Source organism: Bos javanicus, chromosome 1, assembly GCF_032452875.1.
Source record: "Bos javanicus breed banteng chromosome 1, ARS-OSU_banteng_1.0, whole genome shotgun sequence".
Classification (NCBI taxonomy): domain Eukaryota; kingdom Metazoa; phylum Chordata; class Mammalia; order Artiodactyla; family Bovidae; genus Bos; species Bos javanicus.
In genome coordinates this window covers 66,646,774-66,669,873 of record NC_083868.1, presented here as the reverse complement: position 1 = coordinate 66,669,873, position 23,100 = coordinate 66,646,774, and the positions used below count along the sequence as shown (strand labels likewise).

Below are 23,100 nucleotides of genomic sequence, written 5' to 3'. Positions count from 1 at the left end.
AACCTTTAGTAAATTATCCATCACTGTAAACATATCAAAAAGAGAGACAGCTAGATATTAAGTACCTTATCATAATGGCTCATCATAACCTCACATATTACATGTATATGCCAAAAATTCAAGCAAGAATCATTTTGACCCTGGATCACCAACTACCAATTTGTAGAAACTCAGAAGAACATTTAACTCCACCCCATGAATGAAGTTAGCAAAGCTAGACTATGGGACGTTCATAGGACAATTGACATAGTTTCATCAACCAATAAATCGCAAAGGGGAGAAAAGGTAGAGTAGAAACCCAAAGATGAAAAGAAATTTAAAAGGTAACCAATTATAATTTGTGGCTTTTATTTGGATCTTGATTCAAATAGTTTTAAAACTTCAAAAAAATTGGAAATGGGAGCACTAACTGGATGTTTATAAAATCAGGGAATCATGATTATGTAGGTTAGATAGTGGCTATATTTTATTTTTTTTAATCTATAATCTTTTGGGAATATACTTTGAAATATTAGAATCTTAAAAAATCAAAAGCTATTCTGGTCTTTAATAACGAGTAAAATGATGCACTTTTCTTGGGATGGTGTCATGGACACAGAGTTCTTAGTGTTCATTTTAAGATCTGATACATCAAGACAGGAACTAGTCAGGTGTTCATACTTCTTTTCATTATCTCAAACATATTTCACAATTCTTGACACACATAAAGATTTACATTTCAGATGAGACATTAAGACAGTTTGACAGCACAAGAGAAATTTCTTACCTTGACTAGCAGGTAAATACTGCTGAGAAATTGTAGGTAAGATAGAGCATAGTCAGGTTTTGTATTCATGAAGACCTCATCTGAACCTCAATTAGTTAGTAAATACAACCGTTCTTTAGACTCTCAGGTCCTAAATATACTATACTCTCTAGATTCTTTTATCAGAATAAAAAGTGATTTACAACATATTGTCTGAATAAAGAATTTTTAGGACCCTTTATTGATCTTGTTTAGTTTCCTTTTAAATTAACAGTAATGCCCTTCCTAAGGAGAGGCTCAGATTTTGGTTTATATATTTCAACACTTAGAGATGAGATATATTATTCTATCTGTATTTAAGTAAATATTATTTTATCAAAGTTTATAATCTGCTTTACAATCATCATTCTCATAATTAGGGGGCTTCTCCATTCCCGAATTCTTTGTTTTTATTCATCATTTCTTATCTGGATTTCATCATCACAGCTTTTGCAAGAGGTTCTCTCTCAAACAGGCAGTCTTCCTTAAGTTTATGAAAGCTATCAGTGGTCTTAAAAATTCAACCATATTTTGGTATAATTTTTTCTTTAGAATATGTTAGCAACTGCTCCATTATCTTCTGCTATTGAGTGTTGCTGTGGAAAAGCATGACAATCTGGGATTTTTGTTTTTTCTCTTCTCAGTAGGTCACTGGTTCTTACTGTATGGTCCCTGGATCAGAAGCATTAACATCACATGGGAATACGTTAAAATACAAATTTTCAGGCCCTGTTTTATAGCTACTGAATTGGGAACTTTTATTTCCTTTTTCTGCCTGAACACTTGAAAATTTCTTACTTTGAAATTCAATAGCTTAATCCAAGATATCTTAGAATTGAAAGGTATCAAAATTTCCTGGATTCATCTTTCAGTGTGTACTCTGGCTGGTCACAAATACCTAGTGAACAAATTAATCACTTGGCTTTTATGACTGGATGGTCATATATCTCAGGATAGTTTTAATTTATGCCCGTTATCCCAATATGTTTACTACTAGTGCCCACTTTTACTCTCAAGACTGTCCTAGTTTAAATGATAGATGATTATTTGTGATCAGTGAGACCAATAGTTTGCAAAATACCTATGACTGATAAAGATGCTATATGAATTCTGTGAAAGCCCTGATAGGAGATTCAGAGTAGAGGCTCATAGGGGTTTTGAGCAAAATCGTGCCTATTTTGAAAAGTAATCATCCTCATTTTGAGAAAACTCTTGACTTGCTAGTGGGCTGTGGTAGAGACTGAATCCTCATTTGACTGTAGAACACCAGCTGCCCCACATGAATTGAGTGTCAATCTACCAAGCCATAGAGTCAGGCTTGCCCAGTAACACTCCTGAATCATGTGGTATATTTGAGACTGGGCTTGAGCAAGTGTAAATTGTATGAGCAGGCAGCTCTCACTCCTGGTGTGCTACTCCCATTGCATTGCCATCCTGCCCTCACTCTATGCTTAAGCCACATGGAGTGTTCTCCAGGGCCAGTTAATTGAAGAATAAAAAAATCTGAGCCTGATTTAGACACAGGTTTGAATGAAAGCTGGAGATGACTTCTGCAATGCAGCAGGCCCACCAAAGAACAGCCCTTCAGTAAAAGAATAGGAAATTCTGTCCAATGGAGAGAATTTTAAATAGGACATCTCACTGCTCATTTTGCCTGCAGGAAAGCTGACCTATGGAGCAGCTCTTATACTAAAGCATGGACTGGGCAAATGACTTGGCAGGGTAGTCAAGGACATGAACAAGATACTGATGACTGGTAACAGTTTGGTCTGGTGAAGGAGGTATGTGAAGGGATTTCTCAGAATGAACTCAGGTTGTGAGATAGGTCCTATGTAAATGCTCACCAAAGAGCCTTTACTTCAGAGAAACTTTGTTTACCCAGGTAAGCAATGATGACCCTCCTTATTTCAGATCTAGGGAACCTGTGATCAGTTATTCAGCACCAAGAATTCCTATGGGTCAAACTGTTATGATTACACGTATCAGCCCTTCTGCCTATTAAAATAACCAGGGCAAATTTTTTTCTGGTAATTTGATGCTCTGTATCATCTATGCTACTACATGCTGTCATCATCCTTATTTAAATCATAGAATCTATTTCAATATCAGTATTTTCCACCTTCCTCTCTGATCTATAGAAGACAGCCACTATGGTGTGTTTCAAATATGTTGTCATTACCTTCATTAATGTATTTCTCAATGTTCTTATGACGACCAGGTCCTTGGGGTAGGGATAACTGAGAGGGTAATACATAACAAATCCACTCTGGCATTCTTATCTCCCTAAATCTTTCTATTCCTTCCTCTATTGTGGATTCCTGGCATCTCAACTCAGCCTAGGTGAGAAATAAATATAATTTTCAATCTACAAAATGATAAAATAATTAGAACTCTACCAACTGCTTTTGATAGTACATGAATGCAGAATCTTTGGTAAGTGCACCTATATAATAATTTTTGGGCTTCCCTGATAGCTCAGTTGGTAAAGAATCTGCCTGCAATGGATGAGACCCCGGTTTGATTCCTGTGTTGGGAAGATCTGGAGAAGGGTTAGGCTACCCACTCCAGTATTCTTGGACTTCCCTTGTGGCTCAGCTGGTAAAGAATCTACCTGCAATGTGGGAAACCTGGGTTCAATCCCTGGGTTGGGAAGATCCCCTGGAGAAGGGAAAGGCTACCCACTCAAGTATATACTTTTAGCCTAATTAAAATTCTTTCCCCCTATTTCTAGTGTAATACCCTCATAATTCAGTTCCATGTATATTCCACCAGGGTTTTGCTGATAAGCAGTAGTGGAATTTGATAATTCTGGCATGCAAGGCTCTTGCTCCCAAAATTGACTGGGTAGTTGGCACCACAAGCATTTTAGGATCTGCCTCTCACTAAAGATGTGGAGGAGTAAAGGAGAGTTCGGCAGGGAATGAGCTGGCCTCATTCCCTGGAGATTTCCTGGTAATCTCCTCAAGTGGGTCATTTCAGGATCTTCAAGCAAGGCTGGCACCATCAGTCAAGGGTAAAGGGACTAGACTTCTGGTAGCAGAGCTCATTGGTATCTGCAGTTAACAGATTCCTGGAGTCATCTGAATTCTCCTAGAATGATCATTCCAATTCCTGTGTTCCTGATATCCTCTTCTCTTTTCATTCTCACTTTTCCCTGTTTGTTCTCTTTTCTGTTCTTGTCTCTTTCTGTTGCTCTTTTTGTTTCACTTCTAAGCTGTGTGTCCTCATGCTTGAACTTTTCTCTCTGTATTTGCTCATCTGTTCTCTCAGCTGACCACATTCTTTTACAGGATTCTAATCTCACCCGTGTGTAATTTTTGCTCACACAAAAGTTTCCATACCTCCACCACCACTGACCCCTTAAAGCCTACACATCATTCAGTTTGAGTGTCCTACACCATATGACTCCCTGAACCTTTGTGTCCATTCTAAATTGAGAGATTTTGATGAGCCCTGCTTGGGCAATGTTCACCCTTGGTCCAAACTCCAAGGATAGTAGAGTCACTTATTACCCAGGGCTTTCCCTCTTCTGGGTTGTTGTTGATCAGGTTCTCTAAGAGAGAGGTTTGGGCAGGGAGAATCTTGTGGAGAATGTAAAGGAAATATAAGATATGATCCTAATCTTTAGGGAACTTAATATCAAAGACTCAGAGCCTGCTGGGCCTCAATAGAATTCTGGCTCCTTTTGAGTTTCTGTAATTGAATATTGCAGAGAATATAGATGAAGTTAGCCCAATGGAAGTTTACACCAATAACGTTCTGACTTACTGAAGACCTGAACTTCCTTACAGATTAAAACTTAACATAGTGATTGTAGTATTTATGGAGTACTTTGTGTATCCTCAATGCTTTGCACACATTTTGTTTTAGTCTCTTCACTGAGAAACTCTATTGACAGTTATTATGACCATTTACTTTAGTCTCTGACATATTAAGAAACCTTGCAAAATACCCACAGTAGTAAATAGAGATTCAAAGTAGAGTTTACTAATCCAGAGTCCATGTTTTTTGTAGTAATAATACAAAGCTGTCTCCCTAACCAGAGCAATAAGAAATTTACCTTTATAATCCATCTCAAGTCCTGGCACCTCTAAGGGCACTAGAGTAATGCAGAAACCTGACGTGTTAAAGGCAAATGTTCTGGCTTTCTTTGGTATGGCATAACCTAGGAAGGAGTACTCATGCCACCATTCAAGCTACATGTTGCAGCACAATCTACGTACCACCATACAGGACTCCTAATTTCTCAGGGACTCCACAAGACCTTATAAACCCTTCCTAGATGCCAAGCATTAATCTCACTGTTACTAAGACCTCTAGTACAGACTGTTAAATAAAGGAAAGGTCAAAAAAAGGACAATTACATTGTATTTGAGTTTTTAGAAAGTAAACTCACAGGAATCCCTAGGTTTTCTTTCCTATATATCTCAGCCAGGGTCCTGGAGAACCTACAAACTGGAACCACCAATGGTGCAGCCAAAAAAGACCTCCATAATGAGTGTTCACATAGCCAAGGAACTAGAAAAAGAACAAGATAGCAGAATAGAAAACGTTTTTTGCAATACCAACCCTACTGCAGCCAAACACCTCCATTATGGTGTCTATGGGACTGCTGCTGCTGCTGCTGCTAAGTCGCTTCAGTCGTGTCCAACTCTGTGCAGCCCCATAGACGGCAGCCCACCAGGCTCCGCCGTCCCTGGGATTCTCCAGGCAAGAATACTGGAGTGGGTTGCTATTTCCTTCCATTTCATGGAGTGGGTTGCCATTTCCTTCAATTTCATGGAGTGGGTTGCCATTTCCAGAGTGGGTTGCCATTTCCTTTCCATTTCATGGGACGGAGTAGGGAGTTAAACTTTGATCCCTGAACCAATGCTGGAATATGATTCTCCCACTAGCGTGTGTTCACAAGGTCAGTGGTACATAGCAAGCAGTATTCTAATTCCACTACCTCTAGGGTAGTGTCAGCATGACCAAGCAAGGAGCTGAGAGCTTCCACCTTAAGCTTCCTCCTTAAGCTAGGAAGCAAAAGGAGGTGGTTGAAGCTGATACAAGTCAGCACTTGTTTTCCCTTTTGCCCTTGTGTTGGAAAGCCCAGAGGTTTGCTGAACTTCTTCCTCTACCAGGCAGCAAAGAGATGGAATGAAGTGGGCATATTGGCTGTCCACTTTCTCCATTCTTACCATCTTTCCATCCCTAGTTTAAGTAGAGCTCATCAGAGAACTGAAGTTCAACACCCACCCAGTAGCAAGAGGTGAAAAGGGTGGTGTTAGTGGCACTCTAGTCTCCCCTCTGCTGTCATGGGGCCCAGAAGGGAGCTGAACTTTAAACCCAACAGCAATGAGATAGTACTCATTGGTATCATAGGAGCCAGGGTTGTCATAGGACCATTGGGGAGCCAAAAATCCACCCCCCACCTGACCTGAGCAGTACACCTAAATAAGGTAAATTCTTGTCAAAAAAGAAAAAGATTAAGTAGCATGCAGAGTCTAACAACAAAAATGTACAAGATATAATTGAAAATAACTCACCAATCTAAGAACCAGGAAAATCACAACTTTAATGAGAAAAGACAATTAGGAGATGCCAACAATGAGGATCACAATAAACTGTGGAAAATTCTGAAAGAGATGGGAATACCAGACCACCTGACCTGCCTCTTGAGAAACCTGTATACAGGTCAGGAAGCAACAGTTAGAACTGGACATGGAATAACAGACTGGTTCCGAATAGGAAAAGGAGTACGTCAAGGCTGCATATTGTCACCCTGCTTATTTAACTTATATGCAGAGTACATCATGAGAAACGCTGGGCTGGAAGAAGCACAAGCTGGAATCAAGATTGCCGGGAGAAATATCAATAACCGCAGATATGCAGAGAACACCACCCTTATGGCAGAAAGTGAAGAGGAACTAAAGAGCCTCTTGATGAAGGTGAAAGAAGAAAGTGAAAAAGTTGGCTTAAAGCTCAACATTCAGAAAACGAAGATCATGGCATCTGGTCCCACCACTTCATGGCAAATAGATGCGGAAACAGTGGAAACAGTGGCTGACTTTATTTTTCTGGGCTCCAAAATCACTGCAGACAGTGATTGCAGCCATGAAATTAAAAGACACTTGCTCCTTGGAAAGAAAGTTATGACCAACCTAGATAGCATATTAAAAAACAGAGACATTACTTTGCCAATAAAGGTCTAGTCAAGGCTATGGTTTTTCCAGTAGTCATGTATGGATGTGAGAGTTGGACCACAAAGAAAGCTGAGCACCAAAGAATTGATGCTTTTTGAACTGTGGTGTTGGAGAAGACTCTTGAGAGTCCCTTGGACTGCAAGAAGATCCAACCAGTCCATCCTAAAGGAGATCAGTCCTGGGTGTTCATTGGAAGGACTGATGTTGAAGCTGAAACTCCAATACTTTGGCCACCTGATGCGAAGAGCTAACTCATTTGAAAAGACCCTGATGCTGGGAAAGATTGAGGGCAGGAGGGGAAGGGGATGACAGAGGATGAGATGGTTGGATGGCATCACCAACTCAATGGACATGGGTTTGGGTGGACTCCGGGAATTGGTGATGGACAGGGAGGCCTGGCATGCTGTGGTTCATGGGGTCGCAAAGAGTCGGACACTACTGAGCGACTGAACTGAACTGAACAATGAGATGATTCAGATGGTGGAATTATCTGACAATGACTGTAAAACAGCAGTTGTAAAAATATTTTAACTAGCAGTTACACACATTTTTGAAACAAATGAAAAAGTAGAAAGCATCAGCAAAGAAATAAAGCTATAAAAGAGAAATTATGAAACTGAAAATTACAGTAAATGACACAAAACTCACTAGATGTGCTCAACAATAGACTAGAGATGACAGAGTAAAGAATCAGTAAACTGAAAAACAGATTAATCTTAGCTATCCTGTCAACAAGAGCAAATGAACAGAGACTCAGGGGCATGTGAGACAAGAAAGAAAAAATCTAACATTTTTGTCATGAGAGACCCAGAAGCAGAGGAGAAAGAGAGTAGGGCTGAAAAATTATTGAAAGAAATAGTCAAAGGACGAAAAATTTTCAAGTTTGATTAAAGACAATAATCTACAGATTTAAAAAGATTAGGAAATCACAAAAAGGATAAACTAAAATAAAAAATTCAAGTCATGACACATCATTAACCAAACTTCAAAAAGCCAGAAAAAAAAGAAAAAGAAAAAATTTTGAAAGCAGTTGCAGAGAAAATGACACATTGTCTATAATGGAAAAATGGTTCAAATGACAGCAGGTTTTTTTGACATGTTAAGTTGGTTATGCAAAGTGATTCTACCCAGGCTGTGCAGCTCAAACTCATAACTGCAGTGTCTGCACCCTGGATAGTAAATTTTTTTTAACCTGAAACAAAAAATAAAGTAGTACAACATTTTCAAAGTGCTGGAAAAAAAACCTGTTAATCTTACATCTATATATAGGGAAAATATACTTCAGGAATGAACAGCAAATAAAGGCATTCTTAAATGAAGAAAAACTAAGAAAATTTGTCACCAGCAGACTCACCAGTAATGAATGACTTAGAAGTTCTGTAAACAGAGAGGAAATGATGACCAAAGGAAGCTTTAAGATATAGTTGAGTTTGAGGATGACTGAATTATCCCAGCTAAAATAAAATGGAGATCTTTGGCAACTTAAAAAGGTGTCAAAGAATTGGTGTTAATGTTTATGTCTATGGATGTGGACGACTCCAACATATTATATACTTCTACAGCCTTATCTCCCACTACTTCTATGCACACACTCTGCTCCACACAAATTAGGCTACTACTCATTTTCCCAATGTTGTGTTTTCCTGCCTCTTAACCTCTGCTTGTGCTGGAACCTTGCTACCTGGAATACTCTCTTATCCCTCACTTCCATGTCCAAATTCTAGTCACCTTCAAACTGAAGCCTAAAACGATATCTGTTCCATGAATCCTTCCTCAATTCCTGTGGCCAGAAGTAAACTCTCCTTATGAATTTTTGTAACATTTTGTAATTTCCTTGGCATAGGTGACATTCTGTCTTCAGTAAACAGGACTGAAATAATGTACATGAAAAGTAAATTGCTAAACAAATGAAATTAATTTATTAAACTGGTTTTTATTTACATGATAGCTATTTATGTATATGCCTTCTCTTCCTTCTGCAGGCTCCTTATGAGTAAGGACTCTATTCCCATTTAGTTCTCCCATAGCTTCTGATATAATGTCTCTCAGGTTAAAAGAAAAAAAAAAAAAAGGTCCATTACATTGAATTAAACCATGGAAGCAAAAGGATTCAGGAAAACTTACATAGAAATTAGCAGAACCCAAGTTTCCATGTGCTTCCTTTAGGTAAAAAAAATTTTTTTCATTTTAGTTTTATCTAATTGTAATGAAGAATGTATAATCAAATCACACTCTCCTGGTTTTCCTTTTACTTCATAAATCACCCATTCTCAAAATTTTCTGGATCCTCGTCTTCTAGATCTCTAATGTTGTGAAACTCCAGGAGTACTCCTTGAAGCCCTTCTGTATAACATTTATTATAACATTCTCTATGACATTTAGTCTATCTCATCCCATGGCATGCCTTTAAATACCATTTATAAGCTGATGACTTTCAAGTTTACATACCCAGCCCCAGTTGGATACCCTATTGGGATCTGAAGTTCGACATGCACAAAACTCTTAGTTAGTTAATACCCCAAATCAATTTTTACCCTAGTCTTCCCTAGTCTCAGAAAATTGCACCAATATTCATCCTCATTACTTGAGCCTTCAAATCTGTCAGAATTTCTCTCTCTTTCAAATCATGTATGTAGACTATACTCAATTCATGTCTGTCCTTCCTTAATGATAAATTCCAAGTCAAACCACTTCTCTCCATCTCCACTGCTACCACCTTGTCCAAATAACAATCATTTTTACTTAGACTCTCTTTGTTTACAATATTTCCTACTTACAGACAATTCTGTACTTAGCAACCAGTGAACTGAGAGAATCAGATTATGTCACTCCCATGTTCTGAACCTCCAATGGTTTCACATGGGACTTAGAATAGCATCATAATGTCTTACCATGGCCACAAAGTGCCACATGATCTGGTCCCTAGCTTCCTGGGATGGCATCCTCTACCTGTTCATACTTGACTGACTTACTCCAGTCCTGTTGTACTGTCCATATTGCTCTTCCTCAATACTCATGACTTCCTCAAGCCCCATGCAGTCTCTAAGACAGCTAGTCAAGATAAGTGAGGTAAGCTTGCACACAGGTATAGCAGATTATTCATCTTTTTTTTCCTAACACCTATATGAATGGAATAAATGAAACTCAAAAATGAATTTTAAAAAACTCTAAATTTTTGAGGTTTAACCAACACGTGTTTAAAATGTAAACCTATATTGTAATATAGTTGCCTAAAACATCTAATGTTACTTAAGGCTGCATAAAACAGAAGTGTATTGTTGGGAGAAAGACAGGTTCTAGTTCTTCTGGTCCAACCTCGTCTGGAATGTTGTATGTATTTGGCTTCAGATAACACATATTAAGAGGGATTCTTATCTACCATTGAATTTCAAGCAAAGGATATTTTTCAGAATTGGAAAAACAGTTGTGAAAAATCTTCAGTTTGATGAATACTTAATGACTGATATAATGTCTCTCAGGTTAAAAAAAAAAAAAGGTCCATTACATTGAATTAAACCATGGAAGCAAAAGGATTCAGGAAAACTTACATACAAATTAGCAGAACCCAAGTTTCCATGTGCTTAATGAATACTTAATGGAGGTGACATGAAAATTCTCCCCAAATAGCAAAAAGTCTGCTGCATAAAAGAGGGGTTTATGCTTATTCTTGTTAGCCATAAAGGAAAGAACCAATGGTGAGGGGTTTCAAAGAAAAACCTTTTAGTTCAGCACAAGGAAGAATTGCCTGCCAGTGTTTCCCAACTCCGTGTTCTGCAGAACACTATACCATGTGAGGCTAAATGAGGTGTTTTATGTCTTTACTGAAGCATTTCTCAGAATCTTTAATATGCAAGTCTTAAGAAGAGGATAGAATATGCTTCATTTCCAAAATTTATTTAACCATAGAAACTTTTATTCACAGAGCACTGTTAATATCTTTTGAGACAGTAGTTCATAGAATAGGTGGAGTTAAAGCTGCTTCAAAAATGAACATATTATCTTCTGAAGAAGCACAGTCAAGTTCACATTAAGGTATCTGTTGAAAATGGAGTGTTGCTTTCACTTCTGTACTTCTGAAAACTTGGTAACTGAAACTAGAGTATTAAAGCCTGGGAAACTGGAACGACTTTCTTTGTTATGTTTACAGTCTGACTGACTCAAAACAGTTCTAGATGAGAATAATAGAGCAAAACCAATGGAAATGTTTGAACTTTTCCTCCAGAAATACACAGTAGTCATGATATTCCCATGTCTGTCCACTGAGTCATTCATTGTGTCTAAGGTAATATTTCTCAACTTTTTTCACCAACACAGCAACAAACAAAACCCTGTCATGTTCTACCACTCTAACCCCCAGATTTTGTTAGAATCCTGATATGCAACCATGGCCTTCATTGGGCATTGCCATTTTAGAAGCTCAAATGTAGTGTTAAGATAACCTTTTTTAAAAAATAAGTCATTTAAAATTTGTCAAAACAGTAAAAGTTATCAAAACAGATCCACTGCTTTGAGGCCAAATGAAGTACTAATAAAATGGAAGTGAAAGTCCCTCAGTTGTGTCCGACTCTTTGCGACCCCATGGACTATACAGTTCATGGAATTCTCCAGGCCAGAATTGGAGTGGGTAGTCTTTATCTTCTCAAGGGGATCTTTCAGGGCTTGAACCCAGGTCTCCCACATTGCAGCCAGATTCTTTACCAGCTGAGCCAAATATTGTTGTTATTACATACTTGTTGCAATAAGCAAGACAATGTGATAATAAGAGAAACCTTGCCTGACAACATTGAAAAGACAGAGTTGGAAAGTTATAATTAGTGTCTTCTATACAGTTGTCCACAGAATGGTATGATCTAGGGCTGAAACAATGTAGTCCCTAAAAAGAGTGTACACCAGAAGACTGGCTCATCAGGACTTCCACAGTTTATACTTGTTCTGTTTTCCAGAACCATGTTTATTCTCTTTAATTTGGTTTCCAAGGATGTTATCAGTACTGAGAAAGGGCATTTGGGTTAGTAGATAAAAGACTAATTATCAGAAAGATGTATCATCTCCTATTTGTCAGTAAAATTTAATTTTTCTCCTACTATCTGTACTGAAAATTTTACTAAGGTCTTATCAGACCTAGATAGCTGACAAAGCAGGTCCTGGACCAGATCACACCAGACATACCAATTCTTGAAGTCCTTGTAAACAGTACAATTAACTGCTAATGAAGAACATTAAAATGCCATTTCTCTGTTAATTCTGCAATTTTGCCCCTGAATCAGCACTTCAGAGAGTTGGACAATCAGTTCTAAATAGCAGATAAAAGAATTCCTACATAACTTTGATAACCACAGAGACCAATCTCAATTATACATTTGTGTTTTTGGAGACAGCAGGTCAGCTTCAGCAATGCTACACACTGTTTACTGAGTTCACTGACAGATGGGAAGACATAGAGTTTCAGGGGCCTTCCTGTAATGCACTGAAAAACCTAGTCCTGGAGTTGCCTCTATCATGGGAGAAAAGTGGAGGTGATCAACTTGGATATGATGCTATTTTTCTTCTAACCAAGCTGGAGTTAAAAATGCTTGAAGATGGTGATGGCCAAGACCAGAGTAAGGAACTGGGGTCTGGTCAGAGTCCAGGGAGCTATTAGAACTTTGTCTTCTTGGTTTCCAGGTTGATCATGTTTCCTTGGATTTGGGGAGTCTGCTTATCAGCTGACCCCTGAACATCCCCTGGCTTTAAAGGAACATAGTAGTATCCCATGATGGAGAAGATCAGGCAGACCACCAGCAAGAGGCAGGAAAACAAAATGAATTCGGCCCACTGTAGGAAGAAATACATTCAAGAGAAAAATATGGAGAACCTGAAACTAAAGGGATCTTTATAGGATGAGGAATGGAGAGCAGATTGACACAGGGTCACCAGTTTAGGAAGAGCTTTGGTAGGAGAAGACAGGGCTCACTGTTCTTGACTCACATGGACCTATGTGGCCATTATTGCAACTTACATGTCTATTTTCCTGGAAAAATCTGTGTCTAATTCATCTCAGGTCAGAGGGTTGAGTGGGAGACAGAGGGGTTGGGGAAGGGCAGCGGAAGAAGATGGAGGGAAATCCTTGGGTAGACACGTGCTCCTGTTTCTCTTAGGTACATACCTGAGCTAGGCCACTGAACTGTGCCACAATAAGCACGATGATATTCCCAACTGCAACTGTCAACAACCAGGCTGCCTGGAGTACAGACTTCATGCTGGAGGGAGCCTAGAGAAGACACAAATCTGTGAGTAAAGAAATTCCCTATACCACCCTCCTATCCCATGCATCTACCCATAAAACTTCTCCCACCCCAACTTTCAGATTTGAACTTCCCCCACAAGTTCAGCTATCACATCGGTTCAGGGAATGGTAATAATGTTCATAGTAACAACAAGATGGAGCTCTTAACTGAATATTTTAATTCATTGTATCATATAATCTTCATTACAACCCTAAGGGATAATTTCTATTACTATTCTTATTTTACACAAAAATAGCATCAGAGAGATGATAATTCACTTGCTGAAGATTACACAATAGATATTCAGCCAAAATTTGAACTTGGGCAGTTTGATTCCATAGTCCTTATTCTTAATGTTTCAGTATCCTTTTCTGGATCCCAAATAGCATAGGGATCCAGCCTGCCATGTTCCTGGGAGTCAAGTTGATACTCTGTTCAGGGTCATAAGAAATCTAAAGCCAAAAACTATAGAGGTCTTGGCCATGGTCACATATCTAATTAAGGCAGTCAAAGTGTTGGTTGCTCAGTTGTGTCCAACTCTTTGTGACCCCAGTGACTGTGTCCTGCCAGGCTCCTCTGTCCATGGAATTCTCCAGGCAAGAATACTGGAGTGAGTAGCCAATCCCTTCTCCAGGGGATCTTCCCAACCCAGGGATTGAACCTGGGCCTGCAGCATTATAGGCAGATTCTTTACCATCTGAGCCACCAGGGAAGCCCATGTGAGGCAGTGTCAGGATTAAAACTCCATCCTCTGAGCAGTAGCTCCATCTCCACTTTCCACTTGCAAAAACCTACCTGAGAATAAGAAAACTCAAGTCCTGTGACAGAGAACATGACCTCCCCAGCTGTAACAAGAGCATATTGTGGTAGCTGCCATGCGATGGACATTTTGTTGGCTGGCATGTATTCCATCTTCCAGGCCTGAGGACCCTGATTGGTTCTCTTAGTGAGGGAAACAAGAAATGGGCTTGTTAGGAGTCTCAAGTAAATATTCCTGGCCTATGTCATTTATGATCTTACATCCATCTCCTGATTTTATTGTCATTCTTGTTGTACCATGAAGAGATTGAGCACTTTCTACACAGTTTCAGGTTTTTGAAATTCCTTTTGATAACACTGCACTCATTGGCTGGCTTCAGTCAACCAGATACCATTATTGCAGAGCCCTTAAATGGTAGACTATTACACAATTTCAGGTTTTTGAAATTCCTTTTGATAACACTGCACTCACTTGGCTGGCTTCAGTCAACCAGATACCATTATTGCAGAGCCCTTAAATGGTAGACTATTACACAATTTCAGGTTTTTGAAATTCCTTTTGATAACACTGCACTCACTTGGCTGGCTTCATTCAACCAGATACCATTATTGCAGAGCCCTTAAATGGTAGACTATTTTAATACTGTAGTTTGGAGTCCAAACATTTGACCTACTGCATATTTTGATCCTGGTCAACATTTTAAATGTAAAATGGCATCTGATATATGAAAAATTATCAGAAAAGCATGTACTTAAAAAAGTTAAGTACAATTAAAATATTTCTAACATTTTCCATTTAAATATCTTACTAAAATTACTTTATCAGAGTAAATTATTTCTTGGTAACCCTTACATTAAAGATTTTCCTGATCAATTTTTAAATACCTGTATCAAATACCACCTGCTATTTTGTCTTCTATTTTCTGGCCATTATTTTTAAACTCAAACTTACACATAAAAATTTTGTCAAAAAGATGCTATATTCCTATAAAATTTTGGTCAAAAAGAATCTTTTCAGGGTCAATTTTTTGTTATCAATGTTACCAAATATACATGATTCAACAGTCTTTTTTCCCTAAAACTACTTTTACTGTATGCAGGTTCTCAGCTGTATTTGATTTTACTGTACAATAATTGTAATGAAATTTTTGAAATTATATATTTTTATAGGAGTAAAACCAAGTTATTAGGTAGCAGGTGTTATTAAATAGTAGATGTAATACACGGATATGTCATGAGATTAAAAATAGAGATAAAATATCAAGTTCAAAAGTCCTGAAATAAAAAGTTCTTGATGTTGAAATGCCTTTGATTTCCTTATTTGGAAATAGAGTTGTTGCAGATATAATTAGTCAAGTTATAATTAAATCATTGGTATGGGCCCTAATCTAATATGACTGATGTCTTCGTAAGAGTCAGAGTCACTGCATTTAAAATGCAGTAAGGGAAGTGTTGCTTTCGTTGATATTGTGAACATTACTGGGCATATATTTGGGTTTTCTTAGCCTCAGAGAAGACCATGACCTGAGGTTGTAAATAAAAGTCACATTCTTAAATACTCACAGACAAATATAATAATTAAGTAAACAAAGTAGATTGAATGGGAATGATACAAACTATGGTAAACTGTCTAAAGCATACAGCCACTATAGCACCAGCCAAGTGACATGGTAATACTCGTTACAAAATTTTCTGATCTAATAACAAAGAAATGTTAGGAATCCAGTTTCTTTGGTGAAATTGCTTGAATTTTAAATATTGTCAATTAATAATTATTATCATTTTTGTCAAGACTGCAACCAGACAAAACAGAACTACATGAGGAACTGGGCCCTCAGTACCTCTAATTTATGATCTCTACTCTAGATGGTTATTAGATCCTCACATTCAGAAACAATATATATAGCCTCTAACTTGAGCAGTATACTATAGACAGAACAAAGAAAAACTGAAATAACACCAGGAATGCAAGTGTTATGAGTTGAGTTGTGTCCCCCTAAAACTCATATGTTGAATTCAAACCCCCATTACCCACCTGAGAATGTGACCTTATTTGGAAATAGAGTTGTTGCAGATATAATTAGTCAAATTATAATGAGGTCACTTGGGTGGGCCCTAATTCAATATGACTGGTGTCTTCATAAGAGAAATTTGGACATAGACAAACATACAGGGAGAATTCCATGAGAAGATGAAAGTGAAGACTGGGGTGATTCTTCTATACACCAAGCAACACCAAACATTGCCAGAAAACCACTAAAAACTAAAGGAAGCTAAATGAAATGGATTCTTTCTCACAGCTCTCAGAAGGAACCTACTCTACCAACACCTTGGTCTTGGACTTCTGGCCTTCATGACTGTAAGACAATAAATTTCTGTTGTTTAAGCCATTCAGCCTGTGGTATTTTGTTACAGTGGCCCTAGAAAACTAATACAGCTAGGCTGCTTTAACAGCAGAAAATCAGTTAATGAACCATATCAATAGAAAATCACATGATTTTCAGTAGACACGGAAAAAGCATATGACAAAATTCAATGCCTCCTCCCACTTTCCTAGTAAAAAACATACAAACAAAAAGCACAACAGACTAGGAATAGAAGGGAACTTAACCTGATACCCAATCAATGACACCTGTGAAAACTCCACAGCTAACATACTCAGTGATAAAAGACTGAATGCTTTCCCCCTAAGTGGATGTCTACTCTCAACACTTCTATTCAGTATTTTATTGATGGTTCAAGCAAGAGCACTTCATTAAGAAACAGAAGTAAAAGTCATCCACTGAAAGAAAGAAGTAAAGCTTCTTTATGCAGATAACATGATCTTGTATGTATAAAGTCCTAAGGGATCCACTAAAAATCTATTAAAACTAACAAACGAGTTCAGTAAGGTTGCAGGACGTAAGATCAGTATCAACTGTATTTCTACATATTTCCAATCAGCAATTTAAAAATGAAATTAGGGAAATGATTCCATTCAGTTCAGTTCAGTTCAGTTGCTCAGTCGTGTCCGACTCTTTGCAACCCCATGAATTGCAGCATGCCAAGCCTCCCTGTCCATCACAAACTCCCAGAGTTCACTCAAACTCATGTCTATCGAGTTGGTGATGCCATCCAGCCATCTCATCCTCTGTTGTCCCCTTCTCCTCCTGCCCCCAGTCCCTCCCAGCATCAGGGTTTTTTCCAATGAGTCAACTCGCACGAGGTAGCCAAAGTGTTGGAGTTTCAGCTTCAACATCAGTCCTTCCAATGAACACCCAGGACTGACCTCCTTTAGGATGGACTGGTTGGACCTCTTGTAGTCCAAGTGACTCACAGGAGTCTTCTCCAACACCACAGCTCAAAAGCATCAATTCTTCAGTGCTCAGCTTTCTTCACAGTCCAACTCTCACATCCATACATGACCACAGGAAAAACCATAGCCTTGACTAGATGGACCTTTGTTGGCAAAGTAATGTCTCTGCTTTTCAATATGCTATCTAGGTTGGTCATAACTTTCCTTCCAAGGAGTAAGCATCTTTTAATTTCATGGCTGCAATCACCATCTGCAGTGATTTTGGAGCCCCAGAAAATAAAGTCTGACACTGTTTCCACTGTTTCCCCATCTATTTCCCATGAAGTGATGGGACCAGATGCCATGACCTTCATTTTCTGAATGTTGAGCTTTAAGCCAACTTTTTCACTCTCCACTTTCACTTTCATCAAGAGGCTTTTGAGTTCCTCTTCACTTTCTGCCATGAGGGTGGTGTCATCTGCATATCTGCGGTTATTGATATTTCTCCTGGCAATATTGATTCCAGCTTGTGCTTCTTCCAGCCCAGCGTTTCTCATGATGTACTCTGCATATAAGTTAAATAAGCAGGGTGACAATATACAGCCTTGACCAAGCACTCCTTTTCCTATTTGTAACCAGTCTGTTGTTCCATGTCCAGTTCTAACTGCTGCTTCCTGACCTGCATATAGGTTTCTCAAGAGGCAGGTCACGTGGTCTGGTATTCCTATCTCTTTCAGAATCTTCCACAGTTTATTGTGATCCACACAAAGGCTTTGGCATAGTCAGTAAAGCAGAAATAGATGTTTTTCTGGAACTCTCTTGCTTTCTCAATGATCCAGCGGATGTTGGCAATTTGATCACACAGACCACAGCCTGGTCTAACTCAATGAAACTAAGCCATGCCGTGTGGGGCTACCCAGGACGGGGCGGGGGGGGCGGTCATGGTGGAAAGGTCTGACAGAATGTGGTCAAACTGGAGAAGGGAATGGCAAACCACTTCAGTATTCTTGCCTTGAGAACCCCATGAACAGTATGAAAAGGCAAAATGATAGGATATTTAAAGAGGAACTCTCCGGGCTGGTAGGTGCACAATATGCTACTGGAGATCAGTGGAGAAATAACTCCAGAAAGAATGAAGGGATGGAGCCAAAGCAAAAACAATACCCAGTTGTGGATGTGACTGGTGATAGAAGCAAGGTCTGACACTGTAAAGAGCAATATTTCATAGGAACCTGGAATGTCAGGTCCATGAATCAAGGCAAACTGGAAGTGGTCAAACAGGAGATGGCAAGAGTGAACGTCAACATTCTAGGAATCAGCGAACTAAAATGGACTGGAATGGGTGAATTTAACTCAGATGACCATTATATCTACTACTGTGGGCAGGAATCCCTTAGAAGAAATGGAGTAGCCATCATGGTCAACAAGAGTCCAAAATGCAGTACTTGGATGATTTTGTTAGTAACAGCAAAATAAAGAATAAAATACTTAGGAGTAAATAAAACAAATGTAAAACCTATATTCTAAAAAGTATAAAAGCATTGTTGAAAATATTTACATCTTGAAGAAGACCTAAAGATAAATGGAAAGACACTTCATGTTCACTGATCAGGAGACAATATTGTTAAGGTAGCAAAACTCCTCACAATAACCTCACAAATTCAATGCAATCTTTATAAAAATTCTCAGCTGGCTGCTGATTCCAAGTTGATCCTAAGATTATATGAAAATTCAGGGAACCCATAATAGCCAAACCAGTCTTGAAAGGGAAGAATGAACAAAACTGAAAGACTTATACTTCCTGATTTTTAAATTGACTACAAAGTAATAGTAATTAAGAGATTATGGTATTGGAACAAGAATAAATATATAGGTAAATGGAATAGAATTGACTCCAGAAATAAACCCTCACATTTTTGGTCAGTTGACTTTTGACAAGAATGTCAAGACCATTTAGCGGGAAAAGAATCTTCAACAGATTGTGCTGGGACAACTGGATGTTCACATACAAAAGAATGAAGTTAACCCCCAAGCTCATACCATATGCAAAAATTAACTCAAGATAGATTAAAGTCCTAAATGGTGATTTAGTTGCTAAATCATGTCTGACTCTTTGCAGTCCCATGTACTATAACCCACCAGGCTTCTCTGTCCATGGGGATTCTCCAGGCAAGAATACTGGTGTGGGTTGCCATTTCCTTCTCCAGGGGATCTTCCCAACCCAGGGATCGAACCCAGGTCTCCTGCATTGCAGGCAGATTCTTTACCAAATGAGCTACATATAGACGTCCTAAATGTAAGAGGTCTGTCTAGTCAAGCTATGGTTTTTCCAATAGTCATGTATGGATGTGAGAGTTGGACTATAAAGAAAGCTGAGCACCAAAGAACTGATGCTTTTAAACTGTGGTGTTGGAGAAGACTCTTGAGAGTCCCTTGGACTGCAAGAAGATCCAACCAGTCCATCCTAAAGGAGATCAGTCCTGGGTGTTCATTGGAAGGACTGATGTTGAAGCTGAAACTCCAATACTTTGGCCACCTGATGCGAAGAGCTGACTCATTGGAAAAGACCCTGATGCTGGGAAAGATTGAGGGCAGGAGGATAAGGGGATGTCAGAGGATGAGATGGTTGGATGGCATCACCAACTCAATGGACATGAGTTTGGGTAAACTCTGGGAATTGGTGATGGACAGGGAGGCCTGGAGTGCTTCGGTTCATGGGGTCACAGGTCGCAAAGAGTCAGACATGACTGAGCAACTCAACTGAACTGAAATGTAAGAGGTAAAAACAATAAAACTTAGAGGTAAATATAGGCATTAATCCTCAAGAGCTTATATATGGCAATGGTTTCTTAGATGTAACACTTAAAGCATATGCAACCAAAGAAAAAGTTGATAAACTGAACATCATATAGATTAAAAGTGTTTGTACTACTTCAGGGGGCACCATCAAGAAAGTTAAAAAGACAATCTTATGAATGGGAGAAAATGTTTGCAAATTGTATATCTAATAATGGACTTACATTTAAAATACATAAAGAATACTTGTATGCTAAGTTGCTTCAGTCTTGTCCAACTCTTTGTGAACGCTATGGAATGTAGACTGCCAGGCTCCTCTGTCCATGATTCTCCAGGCAAGAATACTGGAGTGGGTTGCCATGCCCTCTTCCAGGGGATCTTCCCCAACCAGGGATTGAACCTATGTCTTTTATGTCTCCTGCACTGACAGGCAGGTTCTTTACCACTACCATCACCTGGAAAGCCCTTACAAGTCAATAATTAAAAGACAACTCAATTAGAAATTGCACAAAGAATCTGAATAGACATTTCTCCAAACCTGATTACAAATGGCCAATAAGTACATTAAAAGGTGCTCAACATCATTAGTCATCAGGAAAATACAAATCAAAACCACAGTGAGATACCATTTCATACCTACTAGAATGGCTATAATTAATAAGACAGAAAAATAAGTGCTACAAAGAGAATATTGCCACTTTCAACTCATGGGAATGATAAATGTGCGTTCACTTTGCAAAAGGGCTTCCCTGGTGGCTCAGATGGTAGAATCCACCTGCAATGCAGGAAACCTGGGTTTGATCCCTGGGTTGGGAAGATTCCCCAGGAGGAGGGCATAGCAACCCCCTCCAGTATTCTTGTGTGGAGAATCCCCATGTACAGAGGAGCCTGGCAGGCTACAGTCCAAATGGTCGCAAAGAGTCAGACACAACTGAGCGACTAAGCACATGGCAGTTCCTTAGATGGTTAAACACAGAATTACCATGTGACCCAACAATTCCACTCTTAGTTATATACCCAAGAGAAGTGAAAATATATGCCCACACAAACACTTGTACATGAATATTCACAGCAACATTATTTATATCAGTCAAAAGGTGAAAACACCAAATGTCCATATACTGATGAATACATAAACAATATGTGTTATATCCATGCAATGGGCAATAAAAAGAAGTGAAGTACTGTTATATACCCTGAAAAGACCCTGAAGCTGAGAAAGATTGAGGGCAGGAGGAGAAGGGTACAACAAAGGATGAGATGGTTGGATGGCATCACCGACTCAAGGGACATGAGTTTGGGTAAGCTCCGGGAGTTGGTGAGGGACAGGGAGGTCTGGCGTGCTGCAGTTCATGGGGTCGCAAAGAGTCAGACACGACGGAGCAACTGAACTGAACTGTTATATACTGCAATATGAATGAACCTTAAAAATAAGCTAAATGAAAGAATCCAGACACAAAAGACCACATAGTATATCATTCCATTTATACTAAATGTCCACAATAGGCCAGTGTATGAAGAAAGTAAACAAGTAGTTGTCTAGGGGTAAGAGGTTTGGGAGGAAATAGTGAGTGACTGCTGATGAATATGAGGCTTCTTTTTGGAACGAGGAAAATGTTCTAAAATTACACAACTCTGAATTTTTTAAACACCACTGAAAATATATTATTGAAAATATATTCTACATATGTATTGAACATACAATGCATATTGAATATGTTAATACATTTTAAACCATTATGTACTTGAAGTGCGTGAATTGTATGGTATATGAATTATATCTCAATAAGGCTATAATAAAAATGGCATACCAAAAATGTCATGCTAATTAAATTAATTACAATAAATAAAATGTTACAGATTATTCTCATCACCCTTCTAGAAGTGTTCCATCTTTTTCTTATTCACTATCTACTTTTTATATTTAATACAGTGTCAAAAGTAATGGAATAAAATTAGAATCAAAATTGACATCAGAGGTCTAAAACCCTGATGGCTAAACAACTGCTTTTGATGGGCCACAGTTAATTGATCCCCCAAACTTTGTGTAAAGATTGACATTTGCTACAAGTCTTGGTATTTCAGACTGTGATATAATAGCAGATCAATTTCCAAGGAGCTAGGAGAACCACATGTGGAGTCAGTCAAGAAGACCAAAATAATTTGTGTTTTCTTGGTGCCATAATGAGACTGGAGCAGACCATGTCACCTTATAGCAGTGACTCAAGATAAGTTATGTCTACCATTCCCCAAGATCCTGTGCCTGCTACCAATGTTATCTATTTTAAGTCCTCTCTGGAGACCTTAGCAGCTTTTCTAAAGTCACTATAGAAGCTATCACCTTACACTAGAGATAAGTATGTGATACTGTCTTGCCACAGAGTCTTCTTTGGATCCAGGATATATATATATAGATACATATAGATACAGATACATATAGATATATATAAGTTTAGATATGATATAGTTATATAGATACAGGTATATGGAAAGAAAGAGTGAGGATAGCCATGGGCTACTTACATTAGTAATAACAAACAGATAAACTGCACCAAAGTCTAGTAGGCCCAAATTCAGTGAAAAATCCTCCTTCTTTGTTCTACAATGCACTGCAGGATATCTGCAACAGGACAAATTTAGGTTAGAATAAACATTACAATTTAGAAAAGCACTTCCACCTCTGGTGGAAAGAGTGATTTCATCTCTCTACTGATGGTGAATCAAGCAGCAAAGCTACCATTTCTCTTTGAGGAGTCTTAGAGTAAATTATTTTTTTGCAAGGTTTTTTCCACACCTGATCTGAGATTTCATCGCCTGTTGGGTATTTTTTTTTTAACCTTAAACCTGAATGCAGAAGGTACAAATTGCCTTCTGTTGTGTACTTTAGACTCTAAGTCTTCTCATCTAAATCTCATGAATTTTTCTCTTCTGAACCTTATGAACTAGTGGAACAGCTTAAAACTGAATCTGAATGGATAAGCTCAAAGTAACAAGGTGTTAATAGGAGTTACAAAAGGGTAGGAATGGGAGCCAATA

General features: G+C 38.5%; 2 protein-coding genes and 1 long non-coding RNA gene across 4 annotated transcripts in view; 1 reads left to right on the top strand and 2 right to left on the bottom strand.

The window, feature by feature from the left end:
- The window catches only part of LOC133239153 (solute carrier family 15 member 2-like), a 59,213-nt gene extending 46,013 nt beyond the window's left edge, over nt 1–13,200 (bottom strand). The window contains exon 1 of the mRNA XM_061402799.1: nt 13,115–13,200. The gene's annotated coding sequence lies outside the window, so the exon portion shown is untranslated. The remainder of the gene's footprint in view (nt 1–13,114) is intronic.
- Nucleotides 9,806–23,100, top strand: part of LOC133239887 (uncharacterized) — a 79,612-nt gene continuing 66,317 nt past the window's right edge. The window contains exons 1-2 of the long non-coding RNA XR_009734026.1: nt 9,806–10,038; nt 13,107–13,238. This is a non-coding gene — a long non-coding RNA (uncharacterized LOC133239887). The remainder of the gene's footprint in view (nt 10,039–13,106; nt 13,239–23,100) is intronic.
- The window catches only part of SLC15A2 (solute carrier family 15 member 2), a 43,115-nt gene continuing 30,875 nt past the window's right edge, over nt 10,861–23,100 (bottom strand). For both annotated transcript variants that reach the window (XM_061403028.1, XM_061402930.1), the window contains 4 exons: nt 22,588–22,684; nt 14,031–14,177; nt 13,115–13,219; nt 10,861–12,783 (listed from right to left, as the gene is read on the bottom strand). In XM_061403028.1, coding sequence (XP_061259012.1) covers nt 12,607–12,783; nt 13,115–13,219; nt 14,031–14,177; nt 22,588–22,684 — 526 coding nt within the window. In that variant the 3' untranslated portion in view covers nt 10,861–12,606. The remainder of the gene's footprint in view (nt 12,784–13,114; nt 13,220–14,030; nt 14,178–22,587; nt 22,685–23,100) is intronic.